This window comes from Oncorhynchus mykiss, chromosome 4 (assembly GCF_013265735.2).
Source record: "Oncorhynchus mykiss isolate Arlee chromosome 4, USDA_OmykA_1.1, whole genome shotgun sequence".
Classification (NCBI taxonomy): domain Eukaryota; kingdom Metazoa; phylum Chordata; class Actinopteri; order Salmoniformes; family Salmonidae; genus Oncorhynchus; species Oncorhynchus mykiss.
Genome location: NC_048568.1, coordinates 5365525 through 5383665, shown reverse-complemented (window position 1 = coordinate 5383665; position 18141 = coordinate 5365525). Strand labels below are relative to the sequence as shown.

At 42.1% G+C, this 18141-nt stretch overlaps 1 protein-coding gene across 1 annotated transcript; it reads right to left on the bottom strand.

Moving 5' to 3' along the window:
• Positions 1–6118: 6118 nt before the first annotated feature.
• LOC110521986 (protein LBH) lies at positions 6119–16230 on the bottom strand. The gene is made up of 4 exons (XM_021600013.2): positions 15882–16230; positions 10547–10651; positions 7174–7342; positions 6119–6867 (listed from the first exon to the last, which is right to left on the bottom strand). The coding sequence occupies exons 2-4, from the start codon at positions 10631–10633 to the stop codon at positions 6836–6838; spliced, it is 288 nt and encodes a 95-aa protein (XP_021455688.1). The 5' UTR covers positions 10634–10651; positions 15882–16230; the 3' UTR covers positions 6119–6835.
• Between the last annotated feature and the right edge of the window lie 1911 nt (positions 16231–18141).

The window sequence follows — 18141 nt, the reverse complement described above, 5'->3', positions numbered from 1 at the left end:
TGATATAGTTAAATTTGAGGTTAAAGATCTGCTTTCACACTTTTGGGAAAGGGCTTGTGATGAAAAATCTTATTGCAAGAACTGGGAGCTCTTTAAATTTGAGGTGTCCAAATATCTTAGAAAATATGGTAGTAATCTTGCTAAGACCAGAAGAGCTGAGGAGAAAAAGGTGATCATTCACATAACTTCCCTTTCTCAGAGTTCCCCAGCCGGCCTCTCAGGGGAGGAGAAGATGGAACTGATTGAGTTAAAAAATAAACTGGATAATATATATAGAATATAAGCAGAAGGAACCTTTATTAGATCTAGGAAAAATGGATTGAGGAGGGAGAACAAGAATTCATCCTATTTCTTTAGCGATGAGAAATCTCACTCTACAAATAACACTATCCATAAGTTAAACATTGATGGTGTTATTACAGATGACCAAACATTAATATATAAATACTGTAGCAATATTTACAGAAAATTGTATAGCTCTACGTACTGTCAGGAATCCACATATGTTTTTTAACTCACTGAATAGTGTTCACTCTATCAGTGATATAGAATCTAAACAGTGATTAGAGTCTATCAAACATCTAAAGAACAATAAATCACCAGGTGTTGATGGAATTACATCAGAATTGTACAAATAATTTTCTGAACAAGTAGCTCCCTTCCTATTTGAAGTCTTTTTTAGAGAGTATTAAAAACAATGTTCTTCCTCCTACAATGAGTCGGGGGTTAATAACACTGATAACTAAGCCTTAAAAGAAGTGCTGTGCATCAATAAGTGGCGTCCAATTTGTCTTCTTAATAATGACTATAAGATATTAGCCTTACTACTTGCAAAAAAATAATTAAAGAAGTCCTGGATGCAATCATTGATGAAACACAGTCTGGCTTCATGAGGAACAGACACATTTCTAACAATGTCAGACTAGTATTAGACATACTTGACTACTCAGACCTAATAACTGAGGATAACTTCATGTTATTTTTAGATTTTTATAAAGCATTTGACACGGGTACTCACCGAAATTTGCACTAACACTTAATGTTAGCTTGGTGGCTATTCGTTTTACCAATCTATGGTACAATGTTATTTACAATAATATAAAATTATGTCTACTTTAGGTCTACCACCTTTGTGGTGCAAAGGACTGTTTTCATTTGCAACTAGTACGAACGTTTCATTTTGTGAGAACCCGGTTCATGTGAACGTATAAAAGTTTAATATTCTTCACATAGTCACTGTGATAGTAAAATTTTCATTTCTGTATTTTCTATTAATGCCAGGGTTATCCGTCATATTTTGAAAAGGAAATCTTTATTTTTGTATTGTAAGGGTAAGAGTGCCGACTTTTATTACATTCAAGAAACTCATGCCTGTTCCACGTTTTGGAAGTGGCAAAGGGGAATGATATTTGGCTTTCATTTGGTACCAATCGGTCAACAGGTGTCGCTGTTTTAAAAGGCAACTTTAAAGGTCACATACTGAGACATGAAGCAGATAATGCAGGGAGATGGATTATGCTATTGGTAGATGTCATCCATATTCAATTCATTGTTGTAAATACTTATGCTTCCAATAACAAGTCAAAAAGCTGTATTTTATTTAGAGACATTGAGAGGAAAATAAGTACAATTATGTATACATTTCCATTGGCCAAAGTAATATGGGGTGGAGATTTTAATACAGTATTACATGATGATCTAGATAGATGGCCTCCTAAGGATATCAATTATGTTTGTGAGATAAGGAATATATGTCTAAGGTTAGGTGTTCTAGATATTTGGAGACATAAGAACCCAGATAAGACCACAAGTCTGGTTCATTCTTTGGAGCAATTTCCAAATGCCTGAAGGCACCATGTTCATCTGTACAAACAATAGTACGCAAGTATAAACACCATGTGCCCACGCAGCCGTCATACCGCTCAGGAAGGAGACACGTTCTGTCTCCTAGAGATGATCATACTTTGGTGCGAAAAGTGCAAATCAATGTCAGAACAACAGCAAAGGACCTTGTGAAGATGCTGGAGGAAACAGGTACAAAAGTATCTATATCCACAGTAAAACGAGTCCTATATCGACATAACCTGAAAGGCCGCTCAGCAGGAAGAAGCCACTGCTCCAAAACCGCCATAAAAAAAGCCAGACTACGGTTTGCAACTGCACATGGGGACAAAGATTGTATTTTTTGTAGAAATGTCCTCTGGTCTGATGAAACAAAAATATAACTGTTTGGCCATAATGACCATCATTATGTTTGGAGGAAAAGGGGGAGGCTTGCAAGCCAAAGAACACTATCCCAGCCGTGAAGCGCGGGGTTGGCAGCATCATGTTGTGGGGGTGTTTTGCTGCAGGAGGGACTGATGCACTTCGCAAAATAGATGGATATATTGTGGATATATTGAAGCAACATCTCAAGACCTCAGTCAGGAAGCTTGGTTGCAAATGGGTCTTCCAAATGAACAATGACCCTAAACATGCTTCCAAAGTTGTGGCAAAATGGCTTAAGGACAACAAAGTCAAGGTACTGGTGTGGCCATCACAAAGCCCTGACCTCAATCCTATAGAAAAATTTGTGGGCAGAACTGAAAAATTGTGTGCCGAACATGGATGCCTACAAACCTGACTCAGTTACACCAGCTCTGTCAGGAGGAATGGGCCAAAATTCACCCAACGTATTGTGGGAAGCTTGTGGAAGGCTACCCGAAATGTTTGACTCAAGTTTAACAATTTAAAGGCAATGCTTCCAAATATTAATTGAGTGTATGTACAGTATACTTCTGACCCACAGGGAATGCGATGAAAGAAATAAAAGCTGAAATAAATCACTCTTTACTATTACTCTGACATTATACATTCTTAAAATAAAGTGGCGATCCTAACTGACCTAAGACAGGGAATCTTTACTCGGAGTAAATGTCAGGAATTGTAAAAAAAAAAACTGAGTTTAAATGTATTTGGCTAAGGTGTATGTAAACTTCCGACAACTGAAAATTAACATATTCAAAAGGACGTAACATGGAACCCAAACTGGCTGTGCGCGTGCGCTATCGTGCAAACGCGATCACGACATGCAGGTTAAAATATCAAAACAAACTCTGAACCAATGACATTCATTTGGGGAGAGGTCGAAAAGCATTAAACATGTATGGCAATTTAACTAGTTAGCTTGCATTTGCTAGCTAATTTTTCCTATTTAGCTAGCTTGCTGTTGCTAGCTAATTTGTCCTGGGATATAAACATTGAGTTGTTTTTTTACCTGAAATGCACAAGGTCCTCTACTACGACAATTAATCCACACATAAAACGGCCAACCGAATCGTTTCTAGTCAACTCTCCTCCTTCCAGGCTTTTTCATCTTGGAACTTATATGGTGATTCATCTACACTTTCATAGTATTACCATGACAACCGGCAAAACAGTTAGTCTTTCAATCACCCACGTGGGTATAACCAATGAGGAGAAGGCACGTGGGTACCTGCTTCTATAAACCAACGAGGAGATGGGAGAGGCAGGACTTGCAGCGCGATCTGCGTCAGAAATAGGATAAATAATATTAATAAACTGACTTCTAATTTAACCCTTGGCAATGCAGACGCTCCTTGGTGCGCAGTGTGGGTGCAATAATTGAATAACATGGATTTCATCATTTTTCTTGCGACGCTGGTGCACGAGACGTGTCCGTTCTGGTCAGCATGTAAGCAAGACATGTTTGTAGAAGGGTGTGTGACTTTTTAAAATTGAACTATAGTATCAGAGACTCCAAACTATCAAAAGTTTAATGTATAAAAACAAACCCAGACATGAATTGAAATTGGGCAATAGATGAAAGACAAATTAGAAATACCTGAAAGTTGTGTTTTTTCAGTTAACACATCTTTTCAATCATAGACTATGTAAAATATTAACTACGATGATGCTTCAAAGCCTATGGTTTGAAAGAAGAAAAAACATTGTAATAAGTGCTTATAGATAATAACATGCATATGAGCAGAAGCCGTAATTGACAGTTATACAGTTTAATGTAAGATAGCCATATTCCTCATGATGAATTCTCCTCTCCCAAACTCACTGTATAAAACTGTTTATCTACAACAGGGGTTGGAACCAAATATAATTTCCAGTTGTTCTGAACAGAAACCATATTTTTCTTGTTCCATTCCAGTGTTCTAACCAGCATTATAAGGTTCTGAATCGGTTAGAATCCCCGAAAAGTAACGGTTCATATAATTCCCTTTCGTACAATTTTTTGAACCTGTGAAATCAACAGAGTTTTTACATTTAGCTCATTATTTTACCCCGCCAATCAGCATGGATAGAGCAGCTTGCTTTGGAATGGGTAAGCTACTTGTTTATATGTTTAGTTGGTCAGAGATGTTGTGTCTGAGATTTCACAGGTGGGGAGAGAGCGGTGGACATGGAGGGTGCATGGTTTGAAGTGCTAAACCTTATGACATGATGTTAATTGGAGTGTGTTTAGGCTATTGCTACAGTAGCATCATAAGTTCACTGAATTACAGAATTACACTACCGGTCAACAGTTTTAGAACACCTACTCAGAGTTTTTCTTTATTTTGACTATTCTATACATTGTAGAATAATAATGAAGACGTCAAAACTATAAAATAACACATACGGAATCATGTAGTAACCAAAGAAGAATATATGAAATATATTTTATATTTGAGATCCTTCAAATAGCCACCTTGATGACAGTTTTGCACTCTGTTGGCATTCTCTCAACCAGCTTCACCTGGAATGCTTTTCCAACAGTCTTGAAGGAGTTCCCACACATGCTGAGCACTTGTTGGCTGCTTTTCCTTCCCTCTGCGGTCCGACTCATCCCAAACCATCTCAATTTGGCTGAGGTCAGGGGATTGTGGAGGCCAGGTCATCTGATGCAGCACTCCATCACTCTCCTTCTTGATAAAATAGCCCTTGCACAGCCTGGAGGTGTGTTGGGTCATTGTCTTGTTGAAAAACAAATTATAGTACCGCATCTCACAAAGAAACGGCAGTTGGAACCAAAAATCTCCAAGTTGGACTCCAGATCAAAAGACACATTTACACCAGTCTAATGTCCTTTGTTTGTGTTTATTGGCCCAAGCATGTATCTTCTTCTTATTGGTGTCCTTTAGTAGTAGTTCTTTGCAGAAATTTGACAATGATTCACACGGTTTCCTCTGAACAGTTGATGGTGAGATGTGTCTGTTACTTGAACTCCGTGAAGCATTTATTTGGGCTGAGGCTGGTAACTAATGAACTTGTCCTCTGCAGCAGAGGTAACTCAGGGGGTTTCCATTCCTGTGGCGGTCCTCATGAGAGCCAGTTTCATCATAGCACTTGATGGTTTTTGCGACTGCACTTGAAGAAACTTTCAAAGTTCTTGAAATGTTTCATATTGACTGTCAGCGATTGGGTGCAGAGTGAAAGCGGAGTCAAGCGCAGGACACAAGTATAGAGTAATCCAACTGAGTTTACTCAAAGAATAAAGTACAATTCCAAATAGGAACATACAACACAACTCTAACACAAACACAACCACTAACGACATGAACAATCACGGACAGAACAGAAATGTATGTCAGATGGTTAAATATGGAATGTAAAACAGGTGTGTGTGTAATCAGACAAAACAAAACAGAAAAATGGATCGGTAGTGACTAGAAAGCCGGTGACCGCCGAACACCACCCGAACAAGGAGTAGGGCCGACTTTGGCGGAAGTCGTGACATTGACTGACCTTCATGTATTGAAGTAATGATGGACTGTAATTTCTCTGCTTATTTGAGCTGTTCTTGCCATAATATGGTATTTTACCAAATAGGGCTATCTTCTGTATACCCCCCCCCCCCCCCCTACCTTGTCACAACACAACTGATTGGCTCAAACGCATTAAGAAGGAAAGAAATAACACAAATGAACTTTTAAGAAGGCACACCTGTTGATTGAAATGCATTCCAGGTGACTACCTCATGAAGCTGGTTGAGAGAATGCCAAGAGTGTGCAAAGCTGTCATCAAGGGAAAGGGTGGCTATTTGAAGAATCTCAAATATAAAATACATTTTGATTTGTTAAACAATTTTTTGGTTACTATATAATTCCATATGTGTTATTTCATAGTTTTGATGTCTAAACTATTATTCTACAATGTAGAACATTGTAAAAAATATAGAAAAACCCTTGAATGAGTAGGTGTTCTAAAACTTTTTACCGGTAACGTATATGCTTGACATAAGAAATATTTTTGTAACAAAAAAATATGATTATTTACCGGTTCTCAAGATTTGAAAATAATGGTTCTGTTCCAGGACACTAGAGATCACTTTTGTTCCTGGTTGTTTCTGTTCCTTGAAAAATGATGTTATTTTCCAATTGTCTGTTCTGACCAGTTCCAACCCCTGATCTACAGTGTACAGTACATATAGTTTTCATAAGAGTACTGTGTTATAGACTTTGGTCTAAGGCAGCCAGGTACATAACAATTATATATACAGAAGTTCATATCTTTATTTTGTATGATGTATCTAAAGATCACAGCTAAACAAACTCTGAATGGGGTGTACATAAACATGTTTGTGAACCCTAAAAAAGTAAAACAAGCAACAAATGAATCTACAGTAACAAGCTACTCACTGGTGTTTGGCACCTATGAGCAATTTAAGACAGGGCTCAGCCCCACCAAGTGTTGTGGAGGTCTACCAACAGGTTGGCAGTTCTAGTTGATTACGGGCTTAGCCTGAACACCCTCCTCCTTGCTTCTGTCCATCATGGAGACCCTCACAGTGTGTGGCTGGAATGGTGCCAGCACTGCGAGAGTCCGTTTTAAACTCCTCCCATCATTGCTGTACCGCTGTTGGATTATCCTCGCCTGCCACCAACACATACACACACATTTAAATACATTCAATTTGTATAGCTACATTTTGATTACAGGCTCCACCCCAGACTACAACCTACAAGCTCCTAGTCTTTACCGGTATTCCAAATCACATCCCACAATACTGTTGAATAGTTTAAAAATGTTATTCAGTAGGCATAGAAAGTAAGAGTTCCATAGTCCCTCTCTTTTGTTTGAAGCTCTGGGAAAAATAAACAGATTCTATTATATTGTCCCCTGGAAAGCCCTTTTGGTTCTCACTTCTCTTGGCTGGAAATTGGTTTGAGTGGTTCTCACCTGCTGCCTGGGCTTGGGCCTCTCCGGGGTCTTCATCAGGGTAACTAAGGTCATCGGGGGGCCAACGGAGCTCGCCACTCTCCACTTCCCCGCTCTCAGTGGGCTCCACCACGATGGAGGGAAGCCGCTTGGACAGCTTGGGGAACCGTTCGTGGGAGTCCGGAAAGATCTGGAAACACAATCACGTCAGCGTCACCAAAAAAAAGAGGGGAAAATCTGGTAACCAGGGTAAGGGTTGGGGTGAATTCCACTGAATTGAAAACTGAATTGCTGGTAACCCCAACCCTGCTTGTAACATGTGACATTGATGGAGTAATATCAGGTTGATCCTAGATTCTATGGTCAGTTTTCTGTTTATGCAACTTTCTTGGCATCCAACAAATGTGTAGTTTACCAAGTAGTCTCCAAGGGCTCAAAACACATTCCAGAACCAGACAGTATGGATAATCGCAACCACTAGATGATGCTCTGTGAGAGAGGTACTTTTTGTTGCCTCAGAGATGTCTAGTGACTTAAATGGGAAATTAAAGACATAATTATACAGTGCATTTGGAAAGTATAACATTTTGTTATGTGACAGGCGAATTCTAAACTAGATTAAATCCTTTATTTTCCATCAATCTACACACCATACCCCATAATGACAAAGCAAAAATAGTTTTAAAGAAATAAAATTTAGAACTGAAATATCACATTTACATAAGTATTCATACCCTTTCTCAGTCTTTGTTGAAGTACCTTTGACAGTGATTTCAGCCTGATGTCTTCTTGGTATGATGGTACAAGCTTGGCACATCTGTATTTGGATAGTTTCTCCCATTCTTCTCTGCAGATCCTCTCAAGCTCTGTCAAGTTGGATGGGGAGCACTTCTGCACAGCAATTTTTAAGTCTCTCCTGAGATGTTCGATCAGGTTCAAGTCCGAGCTCTGGCTGGGGCACTCAAGGACATTCAGAGACTTGTCCCGAAGCCAGTCCTGCGTTGTCTTGGCTGTGTACGTAAGGTCATTATCCTGTTGGAGGCTGAACCGTCGCCCAGTCTGAGGTCCCGAGTGCTCTGGAGCAGGTATTCATCAAGGATCTCTCTGTACTTTGCTCCGTTCATCTTTCCCTCGATCCTGACTAGTCTCCCAGTCCCTGCCGCTGAAAAACATCCCCACAGCATGATGCTGCCACCACCATGCTTCACCGTAGCGATGGCTTCACCGTAGCGCTTTCCTCCAGACTTGACGCTTGGCATTCGGGCCAAAGAGTTCAATCTTGTTTTCATCAGACCAGAGAATATTGTTTCTCATGGTCTGAGAGTCCTTTAGGTAACTTTTTGCAAACTCCAAGCTGGCTGTCATGTGCCTTTTACTGAGGAGTGGCTTCCGTCTGGCCACTCTACCATAAAGGCCTGATTGGTGGAGTGCTGCAGAGATGGTTGTTCTTCTGGATGATTCTCCCATCTCCACAGAAAAAATCTGGAGCTCTGTCAGAGTGACAGCGCTAGTTAGAGTCTTGGTGGTTCCAAACTTTTTCCATTTAAGAATGATGGAGGCTACTGTGCTCTTGGGGACCTTCAATGCTGCAGAAATGTTTTGGTACCCTTCCCCAGATCTGTGCCTCGACACAATCCTGTCTCAGAGCTCTACAGACAATTCCTTTGACCTCATGGCTTGATTTTTGCTCTGACATGCACTGTCAACTGTGGGACCTTATATAGACACGTGTGCCTTTCCAAATAATGTTTTTTATTTTTAATACATTTGCTAAGATGTCTAAAAACCTGTTTTCACTTTGCCATTATCAGGTATTGTGTATAGATTGATGAATATATATATATTTTTTTATCCATTTTAGAATTAGGCTGTAATGTAACAAAATTTGGAAAAACTCAAGGTGTCTGAATACTTTCCAAATGCACTGTTTGATTTTTGAATTCCTCCCTCCCTAATTGTCATTGCCCACTGCTCAAAAATGTAATGTAATGCTTTGAAATGGATGCTGGGGGGAAAGAGGTGCTTTGCATTCGCCACATGCTGCAAGTGTGACTTCTCTGGCAAAAGCCCACGCCTGTGAAGAGCTCAAGCCGATAAGGGGATGTGTAACTCACTTTGTGTGGGGTGTGATTACTTTCATAACACCACTGCACTAGAGGAGATAGAGGGTAGTCAGTGAAGGACACCTGCATCTGCAATGGGGCAAGCCTGTTGGTTGAGAAAGGAACTGCTTGCTGCTGGATTGGCTGCCATCTCTTACTTGAGCTTGCGTCGGCTTTACTCAAGGCCCCTATTGATTACGAGCCTAGTCCATGAAGTCCCCACATGCATATGTTCGTCAAAGTAATGGGTCTTGACTGTAAAAGGTTAGCAGAAATCTTTTTTTTTTGGGGGGGGGGGGGGGGGGGGTGAAAGGGTGTGATTGAGGTGCAGTCAGAAATTGCCTTGACGTCAGCTCAGAGTGGTGGAATGACATTTACACCTGTCGTGGGTCTACAGAGAAGGAGAGAGGAGAAGAGAGAGATCTGATGCCATGAAGAGGGTGTGCACGTGTTCCTCATTGTGTGATTGAGGTGCAGTCAGAAATTGCCTTGACGTCAGCTCAGAGTGGTGGAATGACATTTACACCTGTCGTGGGTCTACAGAGAAGGAGAGAGGAGAAGAGAGAGATCTGATGCCATGAAGAGGGTGTGCACGTGTTCCTCATTTGTTTGTGCATGTCAACAATTCTATGGGGTTACTACGTGGCTAACTATTCTTATGTTGTGCTGTTACGCGGAGCGGAGCAGGTGAACCCAAGGGCAGACTCAGACGAGGAGACTGGGATGAGGTAAACAAGGTATTTATTGAAAAACGGGGAAGATAGGGTGCAGGCCAAGGAAAGCTAGGGTGGATTGCAGGGAGCCAGGTGCTGAGGCTGTAGTGAGGGGAGTTGGGGCTGTGTAAACCGGTCCGGAGAGGCATCCAAGAAAGCAGTAGAGTGGAGGGGGGTGGGGGGGTTCCAGGACAGGGTAGCAGGACTGACGAGACGTGGGACTGGAGACAGGGACCAGAAACAGGCATAACACGAAAACAGGATCTATGCAGGAACAAAATGCAGACTGACTGAGCAGAGGTTACAATCTGGCAGTGTGGAAGTGGCAGGGCTGAGTATTTGTAGAGGTCTTGATTATGGAACAGGTTGCAATTGGTGGGGATCTGCTCTGCCTCCAGCACACCTGTCTCCGCCCACACACACACACACACACACACACACACACACACTGGGGGAACGGTAGGTTCGGCATGGCAGGTGCTGTAGTGTCTTCTTGTGAGTTTGTGGAACTGTGGTGTGTTCCTTTGTTGTTTGTTTTAGTGTTGTGTCTGTGAATGTGTCTGTGTGAATTAGTCCCACCTGGAAGGATATACCCTCTTCTCCTGAGGTGCCTCCGATGCTGAAGTCTCCCACTGTCGAATCACAGGTGTTTATCACTTCTGTCATCCTGTCAGTAAGCCTCGTCTTCAGCCAAGCCAAAAGAAAATAATGACATGTTCTCAGTACATTAACAAAGCTGTAAAGTATGGCATCGTTCCAAACCAAACATCCCTAGAACTAGTCCCTTGTTCACTATCCCTCATAGACTAACGAGGGCTGAATTGTTTTGGGAAATAGGGGGAAAAGTCCATCTAGTACTATACTCCTGATTCCTATTCAATTACATTTTTAATCTGTGAGTCAGTTGAGACCTAGCCTGGTCCCAGATCTGTTTGTGCTGTCTTGCCAATTTATCATAGGAGTTGGCCAGACAACACAAACAGATCTGGGACCAGGCTAGTAACAACCTAGAGGTAAGTAATGAATGATTGGTTTGGAATTGGGTGTATCTCTGACAGTCATTAAGTACTCTTGTGCCAATGATTGCTACACGGCCTGATTCTGCTCATGCGCCTACAAAATGCTCTGATCAGCATTATGAAATAAGTCCCGAATGGACATGCACATGGTAGGCAGTCAATAATCAACATGCCTTTTATGAAAACAAGTGCCATACTCCAGAGGGGAAGTGGGTATTGATAGGGTAAGGATGTGTTTATTGCATTGGCCCAGTCCTGGAAACAGAGAATAACCTTAGGGAGTGAGCTGTGACCAAAGTGGGTTGGAGGGTTGGAAGGCATCTATGGGGGAAAGTAAAAAAACCGAGACGTCTTTTATGGAAATGAATGCCATACTCAAGAGGGTTTAAATGGCGAGTAGGTGGGTGGGCAGTGTGTGTGTGTGCGTGCGTGCAGTATAACCAAAGGGAGCCAGTTGTGACATAGGTGTTTTGAGACTGGAGCAGAGCCCAAAACAGTGACAGATTGTAAGATTGACATGCCTTGCATCAATCAGGCCCAGAAACAAATACATAACTCATCACACATTCCATAGTCTTCATCAAGATAACTTAACATTCCAAATTAGTCAACACCCAGATCTCTGCCAACAATCTAAACTATGCCAATAGTGATGACTAAATATCAACCATATGTCAATCAAGCTCTCATTCGGAAGAGACTTAGCAAATGTCCTGACTCACTGTGGTGACAAAAGAGTCAATTGCACTTCATGCTATCAGGTCCATACTCATCCTGGTCTCTAATTGTCCCATGTCCATACTTATCCCGGCATCTAATTGGCTCATTTTATATATGCACATCTTTCATTGAGACATGCAGTGCCTCCATGATAGAAGACAATGACATAAATGTGGGCTGGCAATGGCGCTTACTATGCACACATACTATTGTGATTAGAGTAATACACTGACACTCCAACACACACACACACACCACATACGCTCACACATAGACATGCATGCATATTGACGCCATACACACACTCACACGGAGACACACACTCTTCACATACACTGCTGCTACTCTGTTTATTATCTATCCTGATCAGGGTATTTGAGCAGAGTTGAGTGGTCACCCTCAGAGCAGTTTTTGCTCAAAATCCTTTACCCTGCATTGCACAAAAAAAATTACAAAAAAATAAAAATAATTCAGCGCTCACAAGACAAAAACTGCTGCTCCAAATTTGCTCCCTTCATTTTTTGTTTAAAAAGATAATTTAACAACCACCTCATCTACTTTTGTGACTATGTACCATTTTGTTTTGAACTAGGCTATCTTAAGAAGCTTCAACAATACAACAACGTACGTGTGTGTGTGTGTGAGTGTGACTCAGCGCATGAGCAACACATTTTCCATAATTATCCTTGATTGATTTTCCAATCCTTTTCCCCAGACAGTGACAAGTTAAACGTCTCCAGAGGGAGGGATGCATTGACACAGTTAATTTCTCCTTTACTCCAACAATACACAAGGGCAAGTAAGGTGGAGGAGGGAGAAAAATATATATTGAGCGAGGCGAGTTTCACCTGCTCTGAGCAATATGGAAAACCATATTCAAATCTACAGAGTTACAAACAAACGTACAGTCAATAGCACAAAAAAAAAATCTATGTACAGTGTGTGCAAATGTAGAAGATTAGGGAGGTAAGGCAATAAATAGGCCATAGAGGCGAAATAATTACAATTTAGCATTAACGCTGGAGTGATAGATGTGCAGACGATGATGTGCAAGTAGAGATACTGGGGTGCAAAAAAGCACAAAAAAACAATATGGGGATGAGGTGTGCTATTTACAGATTGGCTGTGTACAGGTACAGTGATTGGTAAGATGCTCTGACAGCTGATGCTTAAAGTTAGTGAGGGAGATATGTCTCCAGCTTCAGTGATGTTTGCAATTCATTCCAGTCATTGGCAGCAGAGAACTGGAATGAAAGGCTGCCAACGGAGGTGTTGGCTTTGGGGATGACCAGTGAAATATACCTGCTGGAGCGTGTGCTATGGATGGGTGTTGCTATGGTGACCAGTGAGATGAGATAAGGCGGGGCTTTACCTAGCAAAGACTTATAGATGACCTGGAGTCAGTGGGTTTGGCAACGAATATGTAGCGAGGGCCAGCAAATGAGAAAATACAGGTCGCAGTGGTGGGTAGTATAATGGGGCTTTGGTGACAAAACGGATGGCACTGTGATAGACTACATCCAGTTTGCTGAGTAGAGTGTTGAAGGCTATTTTGTAAATGACGTTGCCAAAGTCAAGGATCGGTAGGATAATCAGTTTTACGAGGGAATGTTTGGCAGCATGAGTGAAGGAGGCTTTGTTGCAAAATTGGAAGCCGATTTAATTTTGGATTGGAGATGCTTAATGTGAGTCTGGAAGGAGAGTTTACAGTCTAGCCAGACACCTAGGTATTTGTAGTTGTCCACATATTCTCAGTCAGAACCGTCCAGAATAGTGATGCAAGTCAGGCGGGTGAGTGCAGGCAGCAATCGGTTGAAGAGCATGCATTTAGTTTTACTAGCATTTAAGAGCAGTTGGAGACCATGGAAGGAGTGTTGTAATGGCATTGAAGCTCATTTGGAGGTTAGTTAACACATTGTCCAAAGAAGGGCCATTTGTATACAGAATGGTGTCATCTGCGTAGAGGTGGATCAGAGAATCACCAGCAGCAAGAGCGACATCATTGATATATACAGAGAAAAGAGTCGGCCCGAGAATTGAACCCTGTGGCATCCCGATTGAGACTGCCAGAGGTCCAGACAACAGGCCCTCCAATTTGACACACTGAACTCTGTCTGAGAAGTAGTTGGTGAACCAGGCGGGGCAGTCATTTGAGAAACCATGGCTATTGAGTCTGCCGATTAGAATGTGGTGATTGACAGAGTCGAAAGCCTTGGCCAGGTCGATGAATATGACTGTATTTTATCGATGGCGGTTTTGATATCATTTAGGACCTTGAGCGTGGCTGAGGTGCACCCATGACCAGCTCGGAAACCAGATTGCATAGTGGAGAAGGTATGGTGGGATTCGAAATGGTCGGTGATCTATTTGTTAAATTGGCTTTCGAAGGTTTTAAAAAGGCAGGGCAGGATGGATATAGGTCAATAACAGTTTGGGTCTGGAGTGTCTCCCCCTTTGAAGAGGGGGATGACCGCAGCAGCTTTCCAATCTTTAGGGATCTCAGAAGATATGAATGAGAGGTTGAACATGCTAGTAAAAGGTGTTACAAAATTTGGGGTGGATATTTTTTTAAAAGAGAGCGTCCAGGTTGTCTAGCCCAGCTGACTTGTAGGGATCCAAATTTTGCAGCTCTTTCAGAACATCAGCTGGGAGGCAGTGCTCTTATTCTCCATTTACTTTACAGTGTCCCAAAACTTTTAGAATTAGTTCTACAGGATGCAAATTTCTGTTTGAAAAAGCTAGACTTAGCTTTCCTAACTGACTGTGTATATTGGTTCCCGACTTCCCTGAAAAGTTGCATATCGCGGGGGCTATTCGATGCAGAGCGCTATAATGCAGAACGCCACAGGATGTTTTTGTGCTGGTCAAGGGAAGTCAAGTCTGGGGTGAACCAAGAGCTATAGTGTGTCCGTTCTTTGAATGGGGCATGCTTATTTAAGAACAACCATACATCCTCTACTGACGGGATGAGGTCAATATCCTTCCAGGATACCAGGTCGAATAGAAAGGCCTGCTCGCTGAAGTGTTTTAGGGAGAGTTTGACAGTGATGAGGGGTGGTCGTTTGACCGCGGACCCATAATGGACGCAGGTAATGAGGCAGTGATTGTTGAGATCCTGGTTGAAGACAGCAGAGGTGTATTTAGAGGGCAGGTTGGTCAGGATGATATCTAAGAGGGTGCCCATGGTTACGGATTTAGGGTTGTAATAATAATTATGTGTGATAATTTGTGTGAGATTGAGGGCATCTATCTTAGATTGTAGGACGGCCAGGGTGTTAAGCATGTCCCAGTTTAGGTCACTTGACAGTACGAACTCTGAAGATAGATGGGGGGCAATCAATTCCCATTTGGTGTCGAGGGCACAGCTGGGGGCTGAGGGGGGTCTATAACAATCAGCAACAGTAAGAGACTTGTTTCTTTAAAGGTGGGTTATTAAAAGATCTTGCCTGAATGGTGCATGCGAGTCCCATTTTGTTGCCCGTGGCATTCAAATCCATGTAAATGAGTGAAGTCATCATTTAACATCAGTCAGTCAGAAATAACACGCTCAAGCTTGTAAACCGACAGAAGGTTAAGGCATGGCAAGGTATATTACACAATCAAGCAAAACTATGGCCCAAGAATCACATAAAATCACATATTTTGCCAGCTTGGTTGTGCAAATTGAAACCAACCACATTCTAAACAAAAGTAGCCTATCGTAAGTACATTGTAGGCCTACATCTGAATGTGTCATACATGTGTTTTATGTATTTAGTCATTTAGGATAATCTGCATATGACTTTAAAAAATGACATAATTTCTTCATCTTCATAAATCACAGATTGATCAACTACACCTACGACAACTACAATTGATCAATTGTTTCAACTACAGCCTTTTTTGTAGCTTACAATATAATATCAATAAATTATACTATTTTCATCTGTGTTCTACACGGATTTTTAAAATCTAAAATAAAACTATTTTAGATTCCATATATGGCTTTTTTTTTTAGATAGGAAAGCTATCTCGATAATGCCATGGAATGGACAGTTGGACGTACTCCTTTTATCCAAGCAGTAAATGCTTGAAAGGGCAATCACCTCAAACTTGTGATTCTGCTTATGAGGATGTTGCCGAAAACACGCATGTTTGAAGATAGCTCTAAGGAGAAGAAACCGAGCAACACTTACCTTTATCAAGCGTTAATGTTCTGTTATGGTCTTGATTTATCCGCAGATGGTGTAGGATATAAAGAGTGGAGCTGTCGTGCTGGAGTTACAACAATAGTTTGATTGTTTCTCCGTGAGTTCGTGGCTCATACGCTGAAGTTCCGATTCCACTTCCCAGTGGAGAAAACAGCTTTAGTTCACTGGAGAACTGGAGTGCCAGTGAGCTTTGGAAGTGTGTGCGCACGCGGTTTGTATATCTCACTGTGCATGCACAGTACCAGTTAAGTGTGGATACGCCTTCTAATTCAAAGGTTTTTCTTAATTTTTTAAAATGTTCTTCATTGTAGGATTGAAGACATCAAAACTATGTAGTAAGCAAAAAAGTGTTAAAGAAATTTGAGATTCTTCAAAGTAGCCACTCTTTAACTTGCTGACAGCTTTGCACACTCTTGGCATTGTGGTTGTGTGTCTCTCTCTCTGTTGTGAGAGGATAAGAGGGAGGGAGATAGAGAGCTACAGAGAGGAGGATAGAAAGATAACATATCCTAAGACTGTGTAGACAATGATTCTCACTTTTGACCAAATTTAGGCTACTTCAATCAATCAATCAATCAAATTTATTTTATATAGCCCTTCGTACATCAGCTGATATCTCAAAGTGCTGTACAGAAACCCAGCCTAAAACCCCAAACAGCAAGCAATGCAGGTGAAGAAGCACGGTGGCTAGGAAAAACTCCCTAGAAAGGCCAAAACCTAGGAAGAAACCTAGAGAGGAACCAGGCTATGTGGGGTGGCCAGTCCTCTTCTGGCTGTGCCGGGTGGAGATTATAACAAAACATGGTCAAGATGTTCAAATGTTCATAAATGACCAGCATGGTCGAATAATAATAAGGCAGAATAGTTGAAACTGGAGCAGCAGCACAGTCAGGTGGACTGGGGACAGCAAGGAGTCATCATGTCAGGTATTCCTGGGGCATGGTCCTAGGGCTCAGGTCCTCCGAGAGAGGGAAAGAAAGAGAGAATTAGAGAGAGCATATGTGGGATGGCCAGTCCTCTTCTGGCTGTGCCGGGTGGAGATTATAACAGAACATGGCCAAGATGTTCAAATGTTCATAAATGACCAGCATGGTCGAATAATAATAAGGCAGAACAGTTGAAACTGGAGCAGCAGCACAGCCAGGTGGACTGGGGACAGCAAGGAGTCATCATGTCAGGTAGTCCTGGGGCATGGTCCTAGGGCTCAGGTCCTCCGAGAGAGAGAAAGAGAGAAGGAGAGAATTAGAGAACGCACACTTAGATTCACACAGGACACCGAATAGGACAGGAGAAGTACTCCAGATATAACAAACTGACCCTAGCCCCCCGACACATAAACTACTGCAGCATAAATACTGGAGGCTGAGACAGGAGGGGTCAGGAGACACTGTGGCCCACTCCGAGGACACCCCCGGACAGGGCCAAACAGGAAGGATATAACCCCACCCACTTTGCCAAAGCACAGCCCCCACACCACTAGAGGGATATCTTCAACCACCAACTTACCATCCTGAGACAAGGCTGAGTATAGCCCACAAAGACCTCCGCCACGGCACAACTTAAGGGGGGGGGGGGGGGGGGGGGGGGCCAACCCAGACAGGATGACCACATCAGTGACTCAACCCACTCAGGTGACGCACCTCCTCCAGGGACGGCATGAGAGAGCCCCAGTAAAGCCAGTGACTCAGCCCCTGTAATAGGGTTAGAGGCAGAGAATCCCAGTGGAAAGAGGGGAACCGGCCAGGCAGAGACAGCAAGGGTGGCCACAGACCCAAAGTGTTGCCTCCTATGCTCCATATACAAGTGGGGTTCCACTAATGCAATGAAAGTGTATATTTCATTGATTTAAAAATGACCTTTTGGTTCATGCATATGTACAATTGTGTAATTTGCATAAATAATGAAACAATTTCATTTCTCCCTATATTCGAAGCCACACTGGCATTCCAACTCAGGCTAACATGCTGACCAGACCGCTTGTCCACGTGCACCATCACGCATATGTGGATTTTGTCCACCCACACCAGACGCGATCAGGACACGCAGGTTGAAATTTCAAAACTTCTTCTGAACCAACTATATTAATTTAGGAACAGGTGGAAAAGCATTAAACATTTAATCTATCCTCCTTCTGGCTTTTCTTGTTCTTTGGACATTTTATGGGGGTTGGCAACCAACTGGACTGGACTGGACTGTGGATCAATTGTGGTATGCCTCATTTGTAGCTGGTGCTCTTGCACTCTGC

Bases quoted from the DNA above. Each gene is read 5' to 3' on its own strand.
- LOC110521986 (XM_021600013.2), bottom strand. From the start codon at position 10,633: ATGACAGAAGTGATAAACACCTGTGATTCGACAGTGGGAGACTTCAGC. The intron at 7,343-10,546 runs GTGGGACTAATT...TTGTGTTTCCAG, and splicing joins AAGAGGGTATATCCTTCCAG to ATCTTTCCGGACTCCCACGA. The intron at 6,868-7,173 runs GTGAGAACCACT...TGTTGGTGGCAG, and splicing joins GGCCCAAGCCCAGGCAGCAG to GCGAGGATAATCCAACAGCG.